At 38.2% G+C, this 22,731-nt stretch overlaps 2 protein-coding genes across 15 annotated transcripts in view; both read right to left on the reverse strand.

Moving 5' to 3' along the window:
- hspg2 (heparan sulfate proteoglycan 2) overlaps positions 1 to 14,649 on the reverse strand; it is a 126,049-nt gene extending 111,400 nt beyond the window's left edge. For 10 of the 14 annotated variants that reach the window (XM_032557968.1, XM_032557940.1, XM_032557913.1 and 7 more), the window contains exon 1: positions 14,075 to 14,648. In XM_032557968.1, coding sequence (XP_032413859.1) covers positions 14,075 to 14,143 — 69 coding nt within the window. In that variant the 5' untranslated portion in view covers positions 14,144 to 14,648. Of the gene's footprint in view, positions 1 to 14,074 lie in introns of all 14 variants that reach the window. The other 4 variants (XM_032557994.1, XM_032558001.1, XM_032557930.1 and 1 more) reach the window with 3 other exon arrangements.
- A 2,745-nt stretch (positions 14,650 to 17,394) lies between these two features.
- Positions 17,395 to 22,548, reverse strand: agmat (agmatinase (putative)). The gene is made up of 7 exons (XM_032558039.1): positions 22,046 to 22,548; positions 20,929 to 21,131; positions 20,709 to 20,757; positions 19,224 to 19,419; positions 18,240 to 18,419; positions 17,825 to 17,909; positions 17,395 to 17,717 (listed from the first exon to the last, which is right to left on the reverse strand). The coding sequence occupies exons 1-7, from the start codon at positions 22,330 to 22,332 to the stop codon at positions 17,644 to 17,646; spliced, it is 1,074 nt and encodes a 357-aa protein (XP_032413930.1). The 5' UTR covers positions 22,333 to 22,548; the 3' UTR covers positions 17,395 to 17,643.
- Positions 22,549 to 22,731: the final 183 nt, after the last annotated feature.

Raw genomic sequence — 22,731 nt, forward strand, 5'->3', positions numbered from 1 at the left:
GGTTACTGACTCAGTTCAGACCATACAAAAAAAATGGTCCTTATAGGGTGATCCAATAATGATGGTAAATTCAAGTGAATGCACGTAAAACATCAGATCAGAAATATTTAACAGCTGTTCTATATTAATTTTCTCATTTTATGTCTTTTAACCAACAAAATTTAGATTTTAGTTTTATAGTCAATAAATCAAAATAAATAAGATTCAGCTGAATCCCAAAATTAAGGTATTTCTGACTTTATATCTCATAACGGTTGTGTATAAATCCCATTATCTCAACATTATTATATTTATTTACGCACAAAGACATACAGTTAGGAAGGATCTTATCATCTCAGTAGGATTTTAATACCAAGTATGATCAGTCATACTTGAAAGCTTTTCACTTGAATCTGAATCAGACATGATGTATGTTAATGCCAGGCCTGAACAAGTCCTGAAAGACTCAAAGAAGATCCAACATGTTGAATCAACTAGAAAACAAACACTGCAGACAGACACTGAAAAGACACAAGAGAAAAATGTTCAGACACCTGAGAGATTTGTAATGTCTGTTGTTGGGTTAGTATATCAGGATCTTAAATAATCCTGATTTACTGTCTTTAAGGTTTTTACAGGAGCAGAGGCCTGGGGAGGTAATAGGAGAGAATGTACTATAGTATGTTTCCATTACACTATCCTATACCTTTATCCCTCAGAACTTGGTTTCCCTGAACCTTTACTCTCCCCATACGTGTTTGATGTTTGAATTTCCAACATAGGAATTGCTTACTATAATGAGACGATCACCCAACTCATTCCTCACTTGTAGTTTTCTGAGGGAGAGAGAAAAAAACATCCTATTACAGAAATTTATCCCTTACAGGGGAAATTTTGAACTTTCTTAACTCCTTATATCAGTGAGCATGGTTACTCTGGTCAGCATGGTTAAGGGTGCATTTATGATAGTTTTCTGGCCAATCATCGACCTTTAAAAAGATAAAAAATGCAGATTCCAATTTTGTCCGGTATCAGTTTTTTTTTGTCTGTAAAGTTTAAACTTTCCAAACCTTTGTGTAGATAGATAAGAACGGTATCAATCAATCTGTGATCACCCAAAATTAGGGAAATTAAGGCCAATTTATTGGTGCACCCCTCATAAGCATGTCTTGCGTTACAGAAACAGCCACCTTCCTGTGTTACCTAAACAGAGTAGACTCTTACCGCAACTGAGATTTCCAAAATGTAACCAGTATTGCCAAATTCAACACATTTCATGATAGACAGGCTGAAAGCTCAAAAGTATAAAAAAAGAATGCCTTCTCCATACTGTGTTCAACCTTCCTGTTATCCGCTTCAGGTCTCACCAGCTGAATGAATGCAGACATGTCTTCAGAAAGTACAATACAGTTTCCATTTTAATTATTTCTTACATTCATGTTCTTCCTCTGAATTCATCTTTAAGCATCACTGGTAGCTAACTTGGTGAGTTTTGTTTTTAATTTTCTGATTGGAAAAAAATATTTTTCCAAATGATGAGTCACAAGAAGGGAAAATCATTCAGTTTCAGTCAAAATCAAATATTTTACTGCTTACTGCCTTTTGCAAAGTCACGCCATTCTCCACTAACTTTCTCTCTACCCCAAAGGTTCAGGAACTACCTTCCTACTAAATGTCTGAGCCGTCTTCTAAGCTGTTAATCTTTTTTTGCCCTGGTAGATGAAGTGGAAATTCAGGCAGCCCCCCAAAACTACTCTGGCTCCTGCAAAAACCTTTCTGAAGTGGAAATACACATTTAAGTAAAACATTTACATTGCCTGACTTAACAGAGAGCACAAGGGTTGAAATCTCTAAGTTGGAATTTAAAGGAAAATGTTTTTAAAAAATAAATTTTTCAGACAGCCACATTTGATAGTTGCCTGTGTTTTGTCAAACATCAACTACCCAGTGTTTCAGTAATAACCAACAATTTCCCCCTCCTCAAAATCACTCATTTGATTTGTTGTTATAGGAAACTGGTAGCAGGGAGCTTAACAAGTTAAAATGATGGTAGCTGCAGTCAACAACTAGGTTGCTTAGTTACAGAAAGATCCTTTATTTTTCCATCAAAATAAATCCTCCCTATAATTCATTCTGATTAGCTGCAACAAACTTTTAATTTGCAGAACTGCACAGACAGGCAAGATCCCTGCTTTATTCTTACAGCCACATAACTCTAAGACTAAAGAAGTATTTGGTTTTTGCTTTGTCAATCAAAGAGTTATTCCATGACAGAACACTTCGAGAAAAATGGCAGGGAATGTCCATCTTCCACAGAACCAAACCTGAAAGGAAATAAAAGCTTCTAGCTTAGCAGCTCCACTTGGCTCAAACACGCTCCGATGGAAATTCAAATGTCATATTCTGAAAGAGGAAAAATAGGAACAACAAGGGCTTGTGCTTTGGTATAATTAAGTCCAGGGGAATTCATTAATCCTTACTTTAAGTGCACGATGTGCCAAGTTATGGAAACTTGTCAAAGCTTCTGAACAGCTTTGCAGCTACACTCTGTGACCCGCTGCCAGGCACTCCAAGTGAAGTACATTTAAAGAAGCAAACAGGGGAAAAAATTTGGAAGTGCCTCTGTGGCTTAACTGTACCTCACATAGGTTCAAGACTGAGAAGGAAAAAATTAAGAAATTACTTGCTGAGACATACATTAACAGGAACCACCACAAAGAGTGAGATCTATGAGGATTTTAAATATGAACACAAGAGGAAAACTAATTTAAATTGGGATAAAATAGGTGGGGGCTGAAAAACAACCAACCTGAGTTATTTCTTTCAACATATGTCGAACAGGACATCTGAAGTGTGCACAGGAAAGCCTGAATAAACTTTGCTGTGGGGGAAATGAGGTCGTCTTGTCCTGCAGAAAATTCCAGGTTTCATTTCCCGAGTAGGGCTGTGACTGAGCAACGGGCAGAAGGTTCAGACCATCAGCGACCAATGCATCAGAACTACGCTTTGTTGCTCCTCCTTTCAACCACTGACCAGTTTATTTTGAAAAAAAAAATCAAAAAATAGATAGAGTTGAGGTAAAAACAAGAGAGAATATTCCTTAGAGACCAGGAGCTTCACCAAGTGTGTGTTTTGTCTCGTGGGACAGCAGCTGACATGATAACACAGACCAGACCGTTGCAGCTCTCTGCAGTGCTTTGGCTGGCTCACAATAAGGGCAAAGTCGAGCCTTAGAATTGAGGATCCAAACCCGGTAAACCAGAGGTATTATGGCACATACTTTACATGCAGCTTCAAAGGCAAACGTCCTGTGTGCAGAAATGATATCGTGAGATCTTTGGAGAGCAGCTGACAGGTTTGTCCCTTTAAGATTCCTGCACAGAGCAGACAGGCTGGAAGGGAAATCTGAGTCTGTATAAAGATTTAAAAACTAAAAAGTTATGGGTTCAGAATCTGCTTGTCCAAAAGTCATCTTCCAGTGCAAACAGACGGAAGGTGTGCTGTTATATTTCTGTCATCCTCCTGGATCACAGGCTTTCTACAATATCCAGGCTTTGCCTCATCTTTATCCTTCCATGACGTGACTCCAGCCTCCGTCGCACCAGTTTTAAAATGTTATTCTTTTTTCATGTTTTAGCTTTCACAGCTAACCTCCTCGCTTCTGCCGATGACTGCTGTGACTCTATCATAAAAATTTACAACATTAAAAAAAGAAGATAAAAAATTTAGACATTCTACTTTGCTTAGTTGTAGCAATACTAAATTTACAGACAATTTAAGTGATTTTATCGGGTTATAAAATAAGTAAAGCAGGACAGTTTCTACTGAAGTCAGGCTATATACTGTATGTATAGTAAATTTCAGCAACAAGGCAGTTTGAAGTGCTGTAACTCATAATACAGTAACCAATTATAAAAAAAGCAGAAACATTACATTTTATCAAAAATTGCCATCAAAATACTCTAGAATAATAATCATCAAATATACATCAAGAGTACTCATCACTGTTCCAGTTGTTATGAATCAAATGTAACTCTACACAGGTAGTGTTTCTATGTTTGGTTCTGGTTCTGGAATGCAGAATGGACCAGAACCAGAACACCTACTGAGTGGGCTGATAACACATCTTCAGTGTTTTTTAATGCTAAGCTGTTCAGTGATTTATAAATGAACAGAAGCATTTTAAAGTCTATTCTCTGAGGTACATAGAGTCGCCATAAAGACTTTAAAACTGGGGTCATGTGCTCTATTTTCCTAGTTTTAGTGAAAATGCAAGCAACACCAGACTGACATTTTAGTCAGACCTGTGAAGACACTGTCCAGTAACTTATTAGACTAAAGACAACAATTTTTGATTAAATAGTGTAATTATACGTTGTCACGATATCATGCTGCTTTACTGGTCAGTGATTGACATCTGAGATTTTCCTTTGTTCGTTCACTGCATCAAAACCGAAAATATCTTTTTTATTTTAAGTTCCTAAAAACATTAACAATGCATTTGCTTGCACCTGTTCAAAATCAGATAAATGTTAGGAACAGATGCTCTGGTCTTGTAATCCGCTGGTTTCAAAATGACTATCAATAAATCTAGAACACTTCTTTTCCTTCTATAGTTGATGTTTGAATCAATAGTTCTTAAAACCCAAATACAGATATAATAAGCCAGACCAAAAAAGAAACAAAAAGTAAAAACAAGGAAGACAGTGACTCATATGTTTTTATGTACAAAAGTTTGATCTCATTCTAAGCTCATCAGTCAGGCTTTTACAGCCTGACACCAATTTCTGGTTGTAATTTAAGTTTCAACCCTTGATCTGTTCCGATTTACATTACAGTGTTTGGACTGACTCATAAAATTCTAAATAATGATTCCTGATTAAACCAAAATAAATATCTATCACCTCAGCTGACTTTATTCATTGGGGTAATGAAACCAATAATAGCAGACTGTAAGAGCAGATTATAGAAAATTTATTTTAATCATCAGTTGTAAAAATGGAACAAAACATCCTCTTTTGGAGTAGGAAAAACTTATGATTGATGCAAATTGTCCAATGACATAACAATTTAAGGTTTCATGTTTGAAAAGTTGTGTATGAAACACCCAAAACTGCTAATGTCAAAACGACCAGGACTCCTTAGCCCATAAAAAACTCATTTATGTAGGACTTTCATTCAGCAGTTGATTGTAGATTTATTGGGTCTGATACTATTTAAAATTAAAAAAAATATGATTAATATGATTTCTAGTCTTGGTTTAAAACAAACTCTGGGGTTTGAAACATCAACTGGGTTCGGCTTTTCCTTCAGCTAGTGTCCAAAAGAAAAAAGCACTAAATTGTCAAAGTATCCAGTAAACGGGGTACTGAGCAGCAGCAGGCTTGTGTTACTTTTGCCAAACTGAGTCCTGAATCGAAGAAAGGCATGCTCAGAGAGGAAGCCAGTGCTTGCTCTGTATTTACTGTTCACTGAGTCATTCACACCCTGCGGCCAGCAGAACTAAACACACCGGCCTCCCTCTGTGAAACATCAAGGCTCCAGCAGCATCTTTGTTAAGGTTGTCTCTTCTTTCAGCGAGTCCTGCAGAGGTGGATGTTGCTTTATTTCTGTTTTACAGGTAAAGACTTGCTCTGCAGTGAGGGGATGTGCACTGCAACTAACTTCGGAGATTATCAATGCTGATAAAACACCAAGATAAAATATCATTTGTCCTGTTTAGATGAGTAAAACCAGAGTAGAAACAGAAAGAACTGACCCTAAGTGTCCCAGAAAAGACTTCCTTTCTGTTCTCGACACAAAAAACCACGTTCGGAGAAAAGGCCAGCAACCCCCATGAGAGTGGATGTATTCGGTGGGAGGGAGCTTACAAGACAAAGATTCTGCTTCTTAAATGAAAAACACCAGAAGTGACTCTACATCAATGCTTCCAAACAATGATTGACTCAATAGGGCAGAGAGGAGATTGAGCACCAACAATGGAGAAGCGCAATGCAGTTAACATTTCAATGACTCTCAAAGACTGTTTAAAGTGAAGGAAAAGTTGGATGTAATTGTTCTTTTCATGAAGCGGAAGGATTCTTGTTAGGCTTAAAGATCTCCAGATTAAGATTGTTGGTTATTTCTAAACATTTAACTTGCGTTACACCGATCAAACTTTAGTGTCTGATTTCTTATCTCCATGTTTCATAGTGGTCTGACCTGGCAATGTGTTGCTGTTCTTATTCTCTCCATTATGGTAAGGTTATGCTCTCTCTTGCAGCCTTAATGAACCTCAGTCATCTCAATATGTCATAGAAAATACTCTTTTCTTTTCAGTAGTCTTTGTGCATTTTTTAAATTTTATACCTAACAGATTCTTAAATTAGCAAACTTGAAGTCTTCTTCCCTGAGTAACAGTTTCCCTTCTGAAGAGATGTACACTTAGAGAAAATGATTCGCAATTCCCCAACCAGCCCGTTACTGGTCCCAGCCATTCAAACTAAAAATGAGTCATCCTCTCTGTAAACTCTACTACCAACATCCCAAAAAATGAACAGATCCTGTTGAACTAATGAATTGTAAAAACACTGAGGTTGGTCTTTGTAACCAGGCTTGATGAGTAATTTTTTTCTGTATGCTGCTGGGTTTTATTGCCTGGTGACAGTAATGGGTCATTAAGACAGCCCATGACCTTCCTGTGAGCCACTGGTTTTATTGCACCTGTGGCTCCATAACTCCTGAACAAAAAATTTCGTTTTTGTAGATGAAATTTAATCATACATTTTTTTTATGTGTAAAAGAACTGTGTCCATGAGCACCCTTCAACAAATTTATTTACCTATTTTTTAAGTTATATCATCAGAGTAAAGTTTGGTTTTGACAGCAACAAAGTTTCTTTCTGCATTTGTCGCCCTCTTCATCCACAGGCAGACTTTAAATGAGCATTATCCTACCAGAATGACTCAACTTATAATCACCTATAACCCAGACTGCATTTGTGTGCGTCAAATATGCACAAACATCAATCAGATGGTAAAATTCAAGCAGGAAAATGAACAATTTTGTACCAGTTAAAACTCCTAATTGCTGTTGGTACCTTTTGCTTAAGCTTCCCAGTGTGAGAGTGGTATCCATAATGGCTTGAGGGGTCACAAGAGTTAAATTCTGGCTCAAACATGCAAATCCAATAGCTTAGAATATCTATTACCAAAAACACTTGATTTGCTCCATTTTGCTATGTCATCAGCCCAGATAAAAAAATTAAAAATTATCTTTTTTCTTCAGTTTGATTAAAAAAAATTCAATTTAGTGACATCCTGCAGCAGTTCATTTCCCAGCACAGTTGTTTTCTATCAGTGTACATTTGCAAGTAAAACAAAACATAAGCAGCTTCTTTAAATCTATAAAGACACTAGATCCAAACAAATGAGATAAAAAGCAGCAGCATTGTTGGCTCTGCATTTTGAACTTTTTAGTACCTCTCTTGTCTCCCTTAAGTGGAGTTTGGGTGAAATTATTTGACATTTTCTCCTACATCTTGTCTGGAGGTCCACTGAACACGGTATTCCATCCAAGTGAAAATACGACAGCTTAATGAGCTAATAATGCCCTCCCTCCTTTAAAGGAAGATTAACTTTAAACTGTGCTCCATAAAAAGCTTTGAAGACATAATTAGGGAATTGCCAGACAAAAGAGACAGGCTGATCTGATGACAATACATTTGTGGGTGTCTGTGTTTTGAAACAACAGCACATGAGCCTTTCAAAGGCAGAAATGTGGAAGGAAAGAGTAAGACTCTAGTTACAACAGGCCGTCCTCAGTATGTGTGCTCATGTCAGCACATGCTGGGCAGTCTGCTGATGTACCAGCCGGGGTGCAGCTGTGTTTGGAGTTGGCTCTTCAGTCCGACACGGATGCGAAGTTGGCATGAAAGCACAGCAAAGTACTTTATGTGTGGTGTGTGTGTGTGTGTGTGTAAAGGTGAGTCACAAAGGAAAGATCAGGTACCAAACTGTAGCAGATTTACTCTTCTTTAAGGCGTTAAAGGATCTGTACACATTAGTGTAAATTAATGATTTGTTCTGCACGGTGTATAAATTTAGGATATCCTCATAACAGCACCCACTGGATATTGGTGTGTAAAAAGCCTTCAAATATAATCTGATTGTATTACAGTAGTAATTTCTTATAATGAAAAAAGAGAAAAATCAATTCTTTAGTTTAAGTAAAAAAAAAAAAAAAGGTTGTTTTTAATTATTTTATTCACTAGAATAATCCCATAACTTATGAAAAGAATGTAGCTATATTGCTTACATTTGGCATGAGCCAGTTGCTAGTATGATGGTACGGCAAGATTATATAAAAATTATGGTTTAAACATAAAATCTTTCTGTCATACAGATCCTGTAGTTTAATGTTCATTCATTGCGGGGTCAGAGAAAGTCCCGCAGTTACCAGAGTTTTTCCAGTTGTGTGACGCATCAAGTAGCATATTTATCCACCCACCTTGCTTTTTTTGCTCCATACTTTTGGTCTGCTAGCTGAAAGAAGGCTCCTAAAACTTGCAAGAAAGGCAACTACAAGTGGAAATAGTTCCAGGTGTGAACAACAGAGTCAGTGTGTGAAAACTAAAGGAGTATCAGTTATCTTTCTGACTGAGGTAGCAGTGCTTTAAAGGCTCTTTTAAATTAAGTTGACATTGCTTTTATTTAATTGTTTTGTTAGGTCTGTGTATCAAAACCTAAGTAACAAAAGCAAACTGCAAAATCCACTACCACTGGTGTAGTGGATGATTGCTTTTTACGTATATATATATATTTTTTACATGTTTTATAAATACTGTGATAATGTGAAACAGAGATTAAGATTATCTCAGACAGGGAAAATTGGCAAACTAAAAACACAAACACTCCACTTAAATAAAAGCAGACGCTTCAAAGGGGCATAGGCAAACTAATAGCTACTTTTGCCAGGCAGATTCTGAGCAAGAAATACCAACATGTTGAATTTGTGTGACTCCAGGTAGGATTTCTCAGGAGTAGCAATGTTGCCAGATGTGCTAACTACACGGTCTGTGAGTGTGGATCATTATGCTTTTACCTTTTCGTATTTTCTTTGCCAGCTAAACACCAAAGTGATTGAGTGAGGTCGTAGTTTTTTTTCACAGCTGGGAAAACTGCATCAGATGATTATGTTTTAGGTGGAGAGGCATGTTTTTTGTATTGTTGTGTTTAGTTTCTATTGTTTTACAACAAATGCAACATACCGCCTCGCACAGGTTAAGGTTCACAACAGTGATTCAGTTAGAATCCAAAGTGCATGCTGCAGCTGTTGCATTTGGCTTTAAAACTAATTACATCTCAACTAGAGCTTCTCTGGCTTGCTACGCCTCACAGAACTCCCATCCTACACTTTGTGATACAAGACCATGCATCTAGCAAGTAACTGGTGCGAGAGTTCACTTCTCCTCACTCTAAGAAAATGAGAAGAGGAGGGGTCAGTCGAGACCGATGTACCCGAAAGAAGCCTTTTGTCGTCCAGTCTGAAGAGAGAGAGACACAAGCTCAATTTAATTATCAAGCAATTGGTGGAGTTATTGCTTATCCCTGGTGTAGAAATATGGCCAATTTTCACACAACTTCGCCCTAGAGGACAAAAACTGAGAAGGAAGCTGCAATACAGCAGGAAAGGCTAAAGTGAATACTGAACTCCATTAGAAAACAAAAAATTCATAGGTGACCTGGTGAAAGACAGGAATTTTGCAAGAATCCGCTTATGGTTGTGGCAATTTTACATATTTCTGAGGTTGAAATCATAGTGTGTTGTCCTTCGGATGGTGATTTATTTCCGTACTTACTATAAAAGTAAGACAAGTAATAAAAGCAAACAAAAGAGGAAGGCACTACTGCACAACAGAGTGGTTGGTTTCGTGAACTGCAACATGTGCTTCTACTTAACCTTTGTACAGTGGAGTCAAGAGAAAATCAACACAAATGTCTAAATATTAGAGGTTTAAAATATTTTCTGAAGAAATTAGTTTACTCACAAAGTGGTAAAAGGTCCACTTTGGGAGGAAACTAAAGCAGGTCTAACCCTACTTCTAAGATATCAATTAAGTGCATATTAGCTCTAGTGAAAAAAGGAGCTATTTCTTGGACCACCAAGCATTTTTTTAGATTTTTTCTCCCTGAATTTCTGTCAGACATCTGACATAGAAAGTGAATTTGTAAGTAGATTTAAAACAGAACAACATTAATGACTGTAGAGACGTGTTCACAGTGAAAAGTTCAGGAAACAGCATGGTCACAGTCAGTCTCGCCAGAGTAATAATTCATGAGAAAACTTAACTGAACTGTGAAAAATGGTCAGGCTCACACTCCTCACCCCCGACCTCTGTACCGGCCCATATCACACCTCACTGCAGAGTCAACAGCCTGCGCTCCATATGTACAGATGTGCTTAAAGAAGGCCGAGTCAGTTTAACAGTGTTGTTCTATCAGCTAAGATGGCCACTCTATGTTTCAACCCTGCAATGTTTACCAAAGCCAGTAATTATGTGAGTAGGTCTTGAGGAGGAGGATCTTCCTCTGTTCAAACTGTGGAGAGGAGTTAGTATTTGCCAAGCTGTGCTTTGCTGCTCCATCCACTCACATCAACTCTGAATAGTAATTAAAGCGGTGTGGCACCTTGATCAGAGGCATGGAAAGACCAACCATCCCATCGCAGACTAAATAAATCAAACTGTTGCTGCACAAGATCCATCAAGGGATCAGAGATTCAATTACATCCAGTAGAATCAATGACAAAAACTACTCTGTAGAAATCCACGTCACCCTCCCCCCAATTTCAGTCCATCCCCAATGAAGTCAAGGGTTCCTTGTGGAACCATCTGTAGCAGGAGTCTACAACCTGAGGCTCCAGAGCCCCAAGTGAATCTTTAAGCCTTCCACAATAGCTTTTTATATATTTGGCTAAAATTTAACTAATGTTTTAGATGTAGATATAAAACCAAATGCAGGTGTTAGTTTTTCAGATTATCTGAGCAGGTTATGACATTCACATTAACGTTGTTGCCTTTTATTATCCAGATTCACGTAAAGGACAATCACTCCAGATCCCTATTTACACCCTAGATGAAACTACAGACAAAATCTGCTTCGACTCAACTACACATGCACCAATATATCAGCCGATGACCAAAGTCAGCTGATTTTTAACTTGACAAGCCCTGAAAACTCAGATAATTTTCCAAGCAGAGACCACACCATGAGCAAACACAACCAGGTCATAGTAACAACAGTCTTTGATGTGAATGCCGTCGCTAAGCAACAAACACATAAAGTTTGACATTTCAGTACCAGTTAGGTGTTTAAAATGAAATTAAAAGAAGCACACAGATGTATAAAGTTATTAAATGGGACCTATTATGCAAAATTCACATTTTGCACATTTTTGTACTTCAGTTTGGAGCTCTACTTCTTAATGCCCTTAAAAAAAAAAAAAAACAGCCATATTTTGGCAACAAGTTCATGGCTTTTTGTATCTGGAAAAAGAGCCGTTTCAAAATCCTTTGGAATGTAACATCACAAATCAGCAGGAAATTCCCCTCAACTAGCAATCCCAGCTCGTCACCTAGTAACCCTAGCTGAGTTCCATGATGTTTGGTTAGCTGGTTTTACTGCGCACACACTGTACAATGGCTGAGAATGAGACTTTCAGTAAATAACTGGAAGGATGAAGAGGTTGGCAACCTCTGTCTGTCATGAAACATTCTGGATGTTTTATGTTGGGAGTCTTTGGATATCTAACTGAAGGAAATTCTCCACAGAATACTAACAGAGGCTAGTGTTTAATAAACATTAGTCCAGATAACCATGACAATGGCCAACATAAGATGCTACTGATAGCTTAAAATGTCATCTCACCATAACTTTGCTGGCACATCATAGCTTAGTCACAAAATTCTGATTGATTCAGGTTTGTATCCAGCAAGTGGAAGCAGAAGAAGAGACACAATGAAAATAAATTCCTCATAAAAACCAGCATAACAGCTTGATAAGTGCGACTTATTGCACTACAGGCCGATACAACTTAACACCCTTATACACATCAGATTTACTTTTGTCCCACGGCAGCATTTCGTGAGACCTAAAAGAGCAAGCGAAAAAGCCTGATCTAGTTTTAACTTCATCTGCAAGTGCTACAGAGTGGTTCGCAGTTAAGACTCTGGAACCTTATTTGATGTTGAGCTCGCACCCACTGGGACTTTGCATTGAGTCAGACTGTATTGAGCTGATACGCATGACCGTGACATTCCAGCAGAGAGAAAGAGGAGGGCCCTGTAGTAACACCGGTACATGTGCCTAATTGAATCAGGAGGCAGTCAGTCTGCTGTAGTTCAAAGTCCTAATGCAAGAAACAGATGCTTGAGGTTCCAGCTAATTCAATTATGCTACTATTGTTGACCAAGCTGTTAATCACAGCTGTGGTACCCTCCACTGTCAGCACACAGGACATGAGGATAGACTTGTGGAGATTGGGGAATCTGAGTGGTCCGATGACATTTTAGAGGATACATAGCTTGAAGCTGAGCGTTTCATTTGTGCAGGTAAACTGGGGCACTTACATGCACCCCACTGTACCCTCTCAACTCTGGACATACCAGTGGCTTAATGCTCTGGATCAGGAATGTGAAAGATTTATGTATGCTTGCCACCAAGATGGCACCAAATCATTGAGAAAAGCTTCACTTCAGATCAAATCGATGCAGAGGTGACACGGTCACCGCCTCATGACAGCTTTTTTTATTAGAGGGCATAAAGGTGAGAGAGCAGACAGAAGGGGTTTGCAAAGAGTGGGGGGAAGGCTATTCTCAACTGCAAGGCGATGGTCATATGCTATATGATTCATACAACAGATATAGAGGAGTGAAGACAGCAGGGTTCTTAGACTGTAATGTCAGCGATTTGTCAAGAATAAGTCACTCCACAGTGCATAGGCGGCCTACTGGAAGCGAAACTATATGTGTATATTTTGATCCATTAGTACTTTCAGTAATTAAAAATGAAGCAAAAAATGATTCACTCTAGCAGTTGCTCGTTTGGCAAGTTTAAATTTAAATCGGATTTATTTGCTCCAGCTTGTGCAAGACATTTATGATTAGATTAATGAATTAAGAAGATGTATCAATAAAACACAGATTAAAGATGCGCAGGTTGGGAGGAGCAATAATTTGTAAGAAATTGCAGGAGGTATTTAATGAAACAGAATAGCATAGCATCATGTATAAAAAATGTTTCCTTAATCACCATTACCATTAAAAATAAGTTAACTTAAAATTGAACATTCATTTTCCCAAATATTGGGATATACACGATAAGCTGCACCTACAGTTTAGATTATTATGAGGTGCACTTCAGCAAAAATTAAATGGTAAAAACATTCTAAATGATTATGAATGAATGAATGAATGAATGAATGAATGAACAACTTTAAATTCAGTTAAGGATTTTCACTTTTTATGATTTACTTATGGAAATTCAAATGAGCAATAACATATATGCTAATTTATTAAAAAGCATTCTCCTCTAATTACAAAATATTTTTTATCATGTATTACATTGTGGCACGTATAGCTCTCCATACTTTGCATGAGTTTTATTTTGAAGGAATATTGCAGGCACCAAAATTAAAAGAACCCTAAGGAACTCTGATTAGTTCATGCTTTGTTTTAAAATCACAATCTTCTCTTAAGAAGCAGAAAACAGAGAGTGCAGCCTGAAGAAAGTTTGAGATGCTCCAGCTCTCCAGGGGAGACTATGAATAGCTTGTTTCTATGGACAAACTTAGCCCGGCTTCACTCGGGTTCTGGTTTGTCCCATTACTTCTAAACGCACCTCTACAGAACATGCTGGTAAGAGTTTACAGCCCACCTGCATGCACCCCTGACATGACATAAATACAAAAATAAATCAAAAACACCATTTTCTTTCCCCGCAGGGGGTATATAGGAAGTGGTTTGTTACTTTGACCCGAGGGCAATATGTTTTGTTTTTCTGAATCTGTCCAGCGAAGTGGTTAAAAGTGCAAAAGATAAAAGTTGGAGTTCACTTACAGAAACAAGCTGACATGCGAGTATCAAAGACACCATGAGTCCACAGCTCCAGGAGGTCGGAGAGCCCATTTTTCCACCAACCCAGCAAAGGCTGCTTCTGCTGGGGAAAAAAAAGGAAGAAAAAATCCCGGGGTCCTTTACTCGCTTCCCGCGATCCGCTGCTGGAGCGAGTTTTTTTCACACTGTATGCGCCTGCTCCTCTGCCACCCGTGGGACCTCATCAACAGGTAAAAACTATTCCCTGCTCGCGCTCGTTTCCCTGAGGAAGAGGGGAGCGGGGGGGAAAGGTTGCGGAAACACGCCAAATGTCGAGACCTCCAAACGTGCTTCTTCTCCTTCCTGCGCACTCTCCGCTGCAGCAGCAGCAGCAGCAGTACTTTGGGACTTTGAGTTAGTCAGAGTGGGGCTGAATGCGGCCACGCAAAGTCACTGGGAAGTCCTCCGGAGCGCAGAGAGGGAAGCCGAGAAAGTAAAAGGCGGAATGGAATTCAGGGAGGGCAAAGAGAAGGACAGCTAATCCCAGCGTGGGGGAGACGCCACCTAGACCCACGCTGGCTCTTTTACATGGTGACCACACTCTTCTCACATGAGTGGAGTCCTAAGAAAACAACAGTCCTCCACGTACCTTGCACAACTCAGACCCGTAAACCTTTTGTGAATGTTATGTTGAAACCACAAACTGCCTATTACATTTTTTTAATATCACAAATCATCACAAATAATATTTAAGTGTGACGCTTGTGTATTGGGGCAATGGCATTTTCTATCAGCTTTGTTCATATGTTTTCAATCCTCCACTGCAAAATCCTTCAACCTCTGTCAGATTTTATTGGAGTAAAGCATTTATCCCAAAGGGAAATTAAACTTTGTAACTCATAATCCAGGGTTTTTCAAAGAGTCATGGGTGGTGATGCTGTGGGCAGGAAGGATATCAGTGGTCAGTCTTGCATAAAATCTGACAGTCAATACATGCTAACAGTTCAATATACAGGCAGCAGAGATGATATTTCATAGTAACATGTCCTGGGTGACACCATCAGTTGGTGCAAATACTGCTCATCCACCTTGCTTGCTCTCGCCACTTCTCTTCAAATCTCTGTCTGGCTGCAAAAAAGCAGAGCAGAGAGATGTTGAACTAGGGGATATGATCCCTGCCCATTATGTTCACTATGAAGAGATAGTATGAACTTCCTCATTCTCTCTTTGCTCTATAAAGCCTCATTTTCATCTGTCTGGGGTCAGAGTTCAAGTATTATACTAATTTTTGAGATGCTAATCAGCATCATCAAGGTTGATCATTAATGCAGAGATTATGTATAGATTGTCCAATATTTTAAGCAATATTGATTAAAAGTTGTCTGAAATAGCAGTTCACCCGTGGGACAAAAGCAAACATTACAGCATTAACCTAACATACCGCAACAGCTTTTACACCATGTGATACCTGTTCCTCACTTTCAGTCATGCTTTCCACACCCTCCGGCAGCACATTTTTAAAGTCCCCTAAAGCCATCCAAATTAAGTGTCTTAAATAGTTGGAAAGTTTCATAATGTAAAAAATAAAATAAAATAAATCAGTAATTAAAACTAGTTTAATTTGTAATATCAGCAGAATTTAAAAATCGTAAGAGCAGAGTACTTTGAGGTTTGAGCGCCCTCTGCTGGCACGACGTTATGCTGAGACTTATTACAGTGCAGTTAAATATTATTGGGAAGAGTTAAATTTCAAAAACTGAGGAACAATGAAGGGCTTTGTGTTGCATGTCCTCAACATTTACCACTTGCAGGAAAAATTGCTGAGTGCTGTCAGCTGGATGGTTGCATCTGCTTTTTTTTTTTTTTGTATAAGGAAGACAGCTGCTGCCAATTAAGAGGAGCCCTAAATAGAAGTGGAGAGGAGTCGCTCTCATCTGCTCACTAAGTAAGGTGAAACAAAAACAGAGAAGGCTAATAACAGCTTGGGCTGGAATTTAGTCAGTGTACCACCAACTAGCTTTATGATCAAAGTACAAACATAATGCTTCCAATATCACATAACATAGTTTAGACATCTTAATTGAAAAGACAGCGTATTATCACAGGAGTTTAGGAATATACAGGACCTTCTGCAAAAAATAATTGGAGCAGTGTTGCTTTTAACATGGAGCCAAGTATAAATATAAACTATATCTTGAATCAAGTTAGCTGCATGCTTCAGAGCTGGAATTCCTGTTTCAGACACTCTTGGACATTCGAGAGAGTTCATTTCTGGAGTGAACTTTTCTTTGACTGTGAGCGCATTCTTAAAGCATCTTTCTGACCACAGCGGTCAGATTTAGAGACTCCTCCCTTGCCTTCAGCTGGCAGCAAAGATGTGGATAAATGCTCCAACAAAGTTAAGTAAACTGGTAATTCTAGGATAAACAATACCGCCTGCTTGTTTTTTTCCTGCTTGCAATTATTGGCAGCATTGCCTAAACCCCTTTGATGGTACAGAAACATTATCTGTTAATAATTGCAGCACATTATTTGATGCTTAATCTAAATATATTATTTAAATTACTGTTCCTTCTTGCTTCTAAATAGTCTAAGATGATGTTGGGTTTTAAGAGCTAAGAACCCGAATGCAGTCAATGTAACTTTAGCACAGTGCGTGTTGCCAACCAGTGCAGCTGTAGAAAACAAATGTGCCAAAGAATGATTGCCTTCCCGTGTCGCACAAGGTTAACGCCCTTAGCGCCTGATGCACATTTAATTATGCTGAATGTTGTATAATTTTATTCCTTATGGTGTTAATTCTAATGTAGAGCTAAATAAGGGGAAAAGAGGTCAAACTGTTATTGCTTTCCAGCATATTGACACAAAGTAAGTGTTTCAAATATATAAGATTAAATGTTTTAACCCTTAAGCAACCCAAGAGGTTTTCCTTGTATGTTGCTGTCTAATAATAAAATGGCAATAGATGATTAGTAGGTAAATGTAAAACAAAGTCCACAGTTATTGGCATCCTTGGTGAGGATGAGTCAAAATAAGTATGGTAAATTTTTCTTTTTAATGTGTCATCATTTGACTGCAATAAAATTATGTGTATATTTTGCTGCTCTGATAAAAATCCAACAAATTACACTCAATTAATTTTGAAATTCACTGCTTTTAAGTTTTCTGGCTCCACCAGTTCTAACTTTTTCTGTAGCTACTGGTACGTAAAATCCTTTTTTTAATTCAGAAAAGAAAAAACACAGAATGCAACTAGAACTTTGTCAATGTCACTGACCCTGTCACATTGTGCATCATTTTCAGGAATAAATTAACATAAAATAAAGTTCTTAACATTAAACATCTCTATTAACTCCAGTTTAGTTTATTTTATTAGCCAATTCCCAACAAATGTCACCTTAAGGTTCTTTACAGGAGACAGAGCTTCAGCTCATGTTAAATTGCTAATATATGTAATTATCAAAGTACATTTAATTACAATTCGAATAAGAATGGATCGGAAATGAAAATGTATTTTTAAAACAGAACTGCACCCAAGTTAACCTTGATGACATTTAAAAATGTAAAAAGTGTCACCAAATATTACATCCAGGTCAGTAGTATTTTATTTTTGGTAAAACACATAACATTTCAAAGAGGAGGTTGGCCCCAGTCAAGGCGGTGTTTCCTGTTAAAGAGAATGAAAGCAGATATAACAAGGTTATTAAAAAGATGTTACAGAAAATAAATTAAAACTAATAACAGTGTTTTTTCAGAATCAATTGGGTAAAGTACCTGTAGTGTCATAAGGTGGAGAAACTTCCACTAGATCACATCCGACAAGGTTAAGACCCCGACAGCCTCGGATAATCTCAACTCCCTAAGTTCAATTTTTTTAAAAATTATTTTATTGTCTCAGAAAAGAAAAAACATAGCAAAACATATTTCAACTAGCAGTGACTTTATGAGAAAATACTTTTGTCAACTTATATGATCCTAAATAGATGGATCAAACTTTTATCGATCCAATTAAAGAAAGGAAAATGTGTAATATTAAAGGGCTAAAGTACAGCCTTCATTTATTATCTTTGGTTTCCTAAAATTAGTATTAGATGTAATAAATTAGAATCTCCTTACAGGTAAAACCCAGCCAATAATGTTTAAGTTAGCATTTTATTGACAAGTTATGAAAACTGCTACTTGTGTTTACCTGTATGGGAGTGAGTCCTGCTATCTCCGGTGTTCCTGTTCCGGGAGCAAAACCTGGATCAAGAGCGTCAATATCAAAACTGAGGTAGACCGGCCCAACGCCCATCTGAGCCCTCACCTCACACATTAGAGGTGAGAGAGACTTGAACCAACATTCTTCCACCTGGACCACACGAAAACCCTGCAGATCAGAAAAAAATGGGAAGATGGAGGATTATTTTCATTGCTAAATGTGATGAAGAAAAGGATTGTTACAACCTGAATGTTGCAAAGGAATGCAGACATTTCAGGTTAGGAAGAAATAAGGAAGTGGTGAAGGAAATCAAGACTAGAAGAAAGAAGAGAAGGAAGCAGAGAAGATGAAGAATAAAGAAAGGAGATGAGGAAGGAAATAAAGACTAAAAGAAGGAGGGAATTGTAGAGGGCATAAGAAAGAAAGAAAACAAAGGAAGAACAGAACGTTAGAAAGAAAGAAGGGAGTTAAAAGATGAGGAATTGAGGGAAGGATAGAAGGAAAGAAAGAAGGAACCAATCAAGAGTAGATGGATGGGAGGAATGAGAAAAGCATGTTTAAAAGAAGAAAAAAGGAATGATAAAAAAGCATGAGAGAAGAAAGGAAGACAAAAAACTGAAATAATGGAAGGATAAGAAAGAGGGAAGAAAGGATGGAAAGACAGGAAAGAACCAAAGAACACTGTTTGATAAATAGACAGATGTAAAGGAAAGAAAATAGAATAGAAAGAAAGTACACAAGAAATTATTTTAAAAAGGAAGAAAGTAAAGAACAACAATAAAAGGAAGGAAGAAATGGCAGAAGAAAAGAAAAGATTTTCAGCTCCAAACACTTTTCACCACAGTGCAGCCCTGAACTGGCTGATTACAGGTTCCAAACCATTAACAATGCAGTGTGACATTTCTAACACTGTTACTGGGTATGGTGTGAAACCGTCACGAGGGAGCCATGCAACAGAAACCCAGACTGTACCTGAGCCCGACTCCACTCGTACGAGTCCGCTGAGTACCCGCTCCCTCGCAGGCCGATCTGAACCACCCGCCGGCAGTCCAGGAGCCCCTCCTCCACACAGCGTCTGAACGGGGTCCCGTGGCTGATCCTCTCCCCCAGAACCACGTCACTGGTGTCCGCATGAGCGTCCACATGGACTAAACCCACAGGGCCATGCCTGACAAGTTAGTACACAGACAACTAAATGTGGCGCATCCAATAGATATATTTTACAGTTATTAATGTTTTAGGTGCCAAACAGGGTCGCATGATTCAATCTGTGGTTCTGGAAATGATTTTAATGTAAGAAAATTATTATATCTTGTAGTAAGCAGAAAACAGCTTTTATGCAAATTCCACAACAGTACATATTTTCTTATGCAAAAACATCATCATACACACACCAGAAATCAAAACAGATCTAAAAACAACATCTCTATGTATAGCAAACCTCATTCTACACTCCCACTCTCCTCCTATGCTTGGTTCTTTTGTTTGCAAACATTTAATGCTTTTATTTATTTTAAGATCTATAAATAGAAATACAATCGTGGTTCTTTAAAAATAAAAACATTTTGCATTGTCAGCATTTATCAAAAATTATAAATTGTCTTTTTTCAAAAGGTCTTGTAACTTCTGCGGTTCTAAAGTTTTAATCGGCTGAACTGGTGGCAGAAATGCAGGTTGTAGATCTCTGTTCTAGAACTTTCTAGGACTGGAATGAGAATCATAGCTTTACGTTTTCAGATTTCCTTTCTGCAGAACTACTAGTAGGACGGTTTTGTCTCAAAAACAAACATACCTGCTTAAAATAAACCTCTATCATTAGCTTTTCAATTAAAACCAGACTGGTTCAGGAGAACTTTGGAAATCACAGTTTGTTGTGCAGCTGATATTCCAGGAAAAAGCTACATATCAGTAAGGAATTTAAACATGTTTTTGGAAATGGAAAAACTAACCTGAATCTGCACTGATTAATCTAGAAGCTGAAATTTATTTCTCTATGCCAACAAGACTGAATCCACTTAGCTAAAGAGAAAAGAAGATGTTCAGCGACTTTTATGGTATGGATGAAGTGCCAAGACACATATTTGCAAAGACACCAATAGTAATTTTGAGTCAAGGTTTTGGAACAATATATGCTGCCAGGTCCTTTCCAAGGAATGCCTGGAGTGAAATATCTATCTGACAGAAAACAGACCATAAAAGATTATGTTTAATGAAATTATAACCAACGAGAACCACAACTCACTGGGCTGCTTCTGTTCTGTATCAAACCCGAATGGAAAAAATAATTTTTCTTCTATTAAGTGCCTAAAATGGGATGGTGAAATTGGTTAAATAATCGCAAGCTCAATTAGGGTTTAAATCCTCAATTTGTGTTTAAAAACTATGTACACTATGGTTGAACAATCTTGAATTTTGATCATCTCAATCATGTACCTCTTTCTAATGATGGATACTTACTTTTCTGCTACAGCTTGCAGTATTGGGTATGCAATAGTGTGATCGCCACCTGCAGATACCAACATTTGCTTAACATCTGAGCTATGAAAGAGCATACTAGATAATTAATTATTGCACACGGGTGTGAGACTTTGTCTCCAGATGCTAAATCATTTACTGAGCTATTGTTTTGTGAAAACCCGGGCAAACAGTTGATATCTATGATCTCAGCTGCTCTCACCCATAGTCAGAGGGATACAGCCAGTGGCCAGGATTTTTCTGTAGGCCTCCGTGATGCGCTTGCAGGTGTCTTTCAAATCGTACATGTTAACGTTTACATCCCCGATGTCAGCAACCATCAGGGACTCGAAAGGCGCTGCCCTGGTGCCACTGTTGTAAGCCCTTAGCAAGGCAGACTCTGCTCTGATCTGGCGTGGACCAAACCTGTAGCGTGTGTGAAAAGAGTAGACATTAATACATCCAGTTAAATTTATTACCCTGCAAACCCCGTGGACATTCTGTTTTGGTTTGTTTTTGTTTTTCTTTGCACTTAATTGTTTCAAATCATCAAGCAAACTTTAATATCAGACAGAGATAGCCTGAGTAAGTACAAAAAGATTAGGGGACAAAAGTTCTCTAACTCAACTTGGCCATTTGTGAAAACTGAATCTGAAGCACACTAAGTGGCCTAGTCAATGTCTGGACTTCCAATTAGGATTCTTTGGGATGACTTTATACAGGCTGTCCATTGCTTAAAATCCTCCACTGTAGCTGACTTACAGCGATTCTGCAAATAAAAGTGGGCCAAAATCCCTCCCCTCATTGCCAGTTATAAAAAAAAAAACATATGATGGGTTTTACTGCTGCCGAGGGTGTCACGAGCAGTTATTGGGACCTGGCTGGTTTTGGAAATTATTATTCGAAAACTGCACTCAGGTTAGTTTGATTATCAGTAAAATTAACAAGAAACCTCTAAGGGGGCAAATACTTTTCACAGTCTTGCACACTTTCATGTATAAAGGTGGATAATCTTGGAACTCCTCCATTCCCTCATGGATTCAAAGCAATTAGATGACAAATGAATGTAATACATTCTTTTATTTGATGCTAAAGTTAGTTATGTTTATATATTCGTCCAGTAACACCCTGACGGGTTCAACTTTATCGTTTTTTTTTTTTTTTCCTTTTTATATATTTAAATACTCTTTAAAGCTGCAGTAAGTAAAAAAAAACAAAACTTAAGACTTACGTCTTACGCAATAGCAGTCAGCTACATGGAAGGATTTGCCTTTTAACTACAGTAAATCACTAATGACACTCTTTCTAAGTTTGACCACTTAGAGGAGGAAAATTGGCACCTTGCTCCTGGCCGGTTCGAAGTCCCAGTATCAATCGGAACACCAACGAACGCCGCGTCCAGCCCGTCGGCCGTCTCCCGATAAGGTAACTTGGCCATGGTGGAGATCCCAGACACCCGTGCAACAAACTCGGCGCTCGGTGGAACATTATACCTGCTCCCGGAGCTCTCTCGGTTCGGAATTAAGCACCCACCGGTTCGGCTGCTGCGGTGACCCAAAGCTTGTCGGGGCGGTAAGGAAAAGAAAGTCGCTGCTGCTCGAGTTAAACTTAAGTTTCTCCAAAACATGTCTGATGTTTAAGCCAAATATGACATAGATAAGTGCGAAAGGGCAACGTACTCTGCTACGTTTATAAGCTCGTAATCATTTATCCGTCAAACCGCGTGATAAGAATCTATACTATATGCAGTTATATTTAACTGACCGTGTACATGTTAGGTATTGAAATATTCATCCAAATAAAGAAACACAATGTATGTCACAGCAGCTGGCAGATAGAATGTTTTATCATTAATCCTGTGCTTGTGAGCATTAAAAATACAACGCACTTGGAAGCTTGAATGCAGCAAAAGTTAATATTTTTCAGAAGGGAGGCGCGCTGGGGGAGGAGCCTTACCTAACAGATCAGAGCTCAACTATACTGTACATCACAGTATGTGACTTCTAGGTTGGTGCTAATTTAAAAA

The sequence above is a fragment of the Xiphophorus hellerii genome, chromosome 1 (genome assembly GCF_003331165.1).
Source record: "Xiphophorus hellerii strain 12219 chromosome 1, Xiphophorus_hellerii-4.1, whole genome shotgun sequence".
Lineage (NCBI taxonomy): Eukaryota > Metazoa > Chordata > Actinopteri > Cyprinodontiformes > Poeciliidae > Xiphophorus > Xiphophorus hellerii.

Coding starts and splice junctions, on each gene's coding strand:
- agmat (XM_032558039.1), bottom strand. CDS start 22,332: ATGTTTTGGAGAAACTTAAGTTTAACTCGAGCAGCAGCGACTTTCTTT. Junction 21,132..22,045: donor TCGAACCGGCCAGGAGCAAG/GTGCCAATTTTC, acceptor CACACGCTACAG/GTTTGGTCCACGCCAGATCA. Junction 20,758..20,928: donor CTGTATCCCTCTGACTATGG/GTGAGAGCAGCT, acceptor TGGTATCTGCAG/GTGGCGATCACACTATTGCA.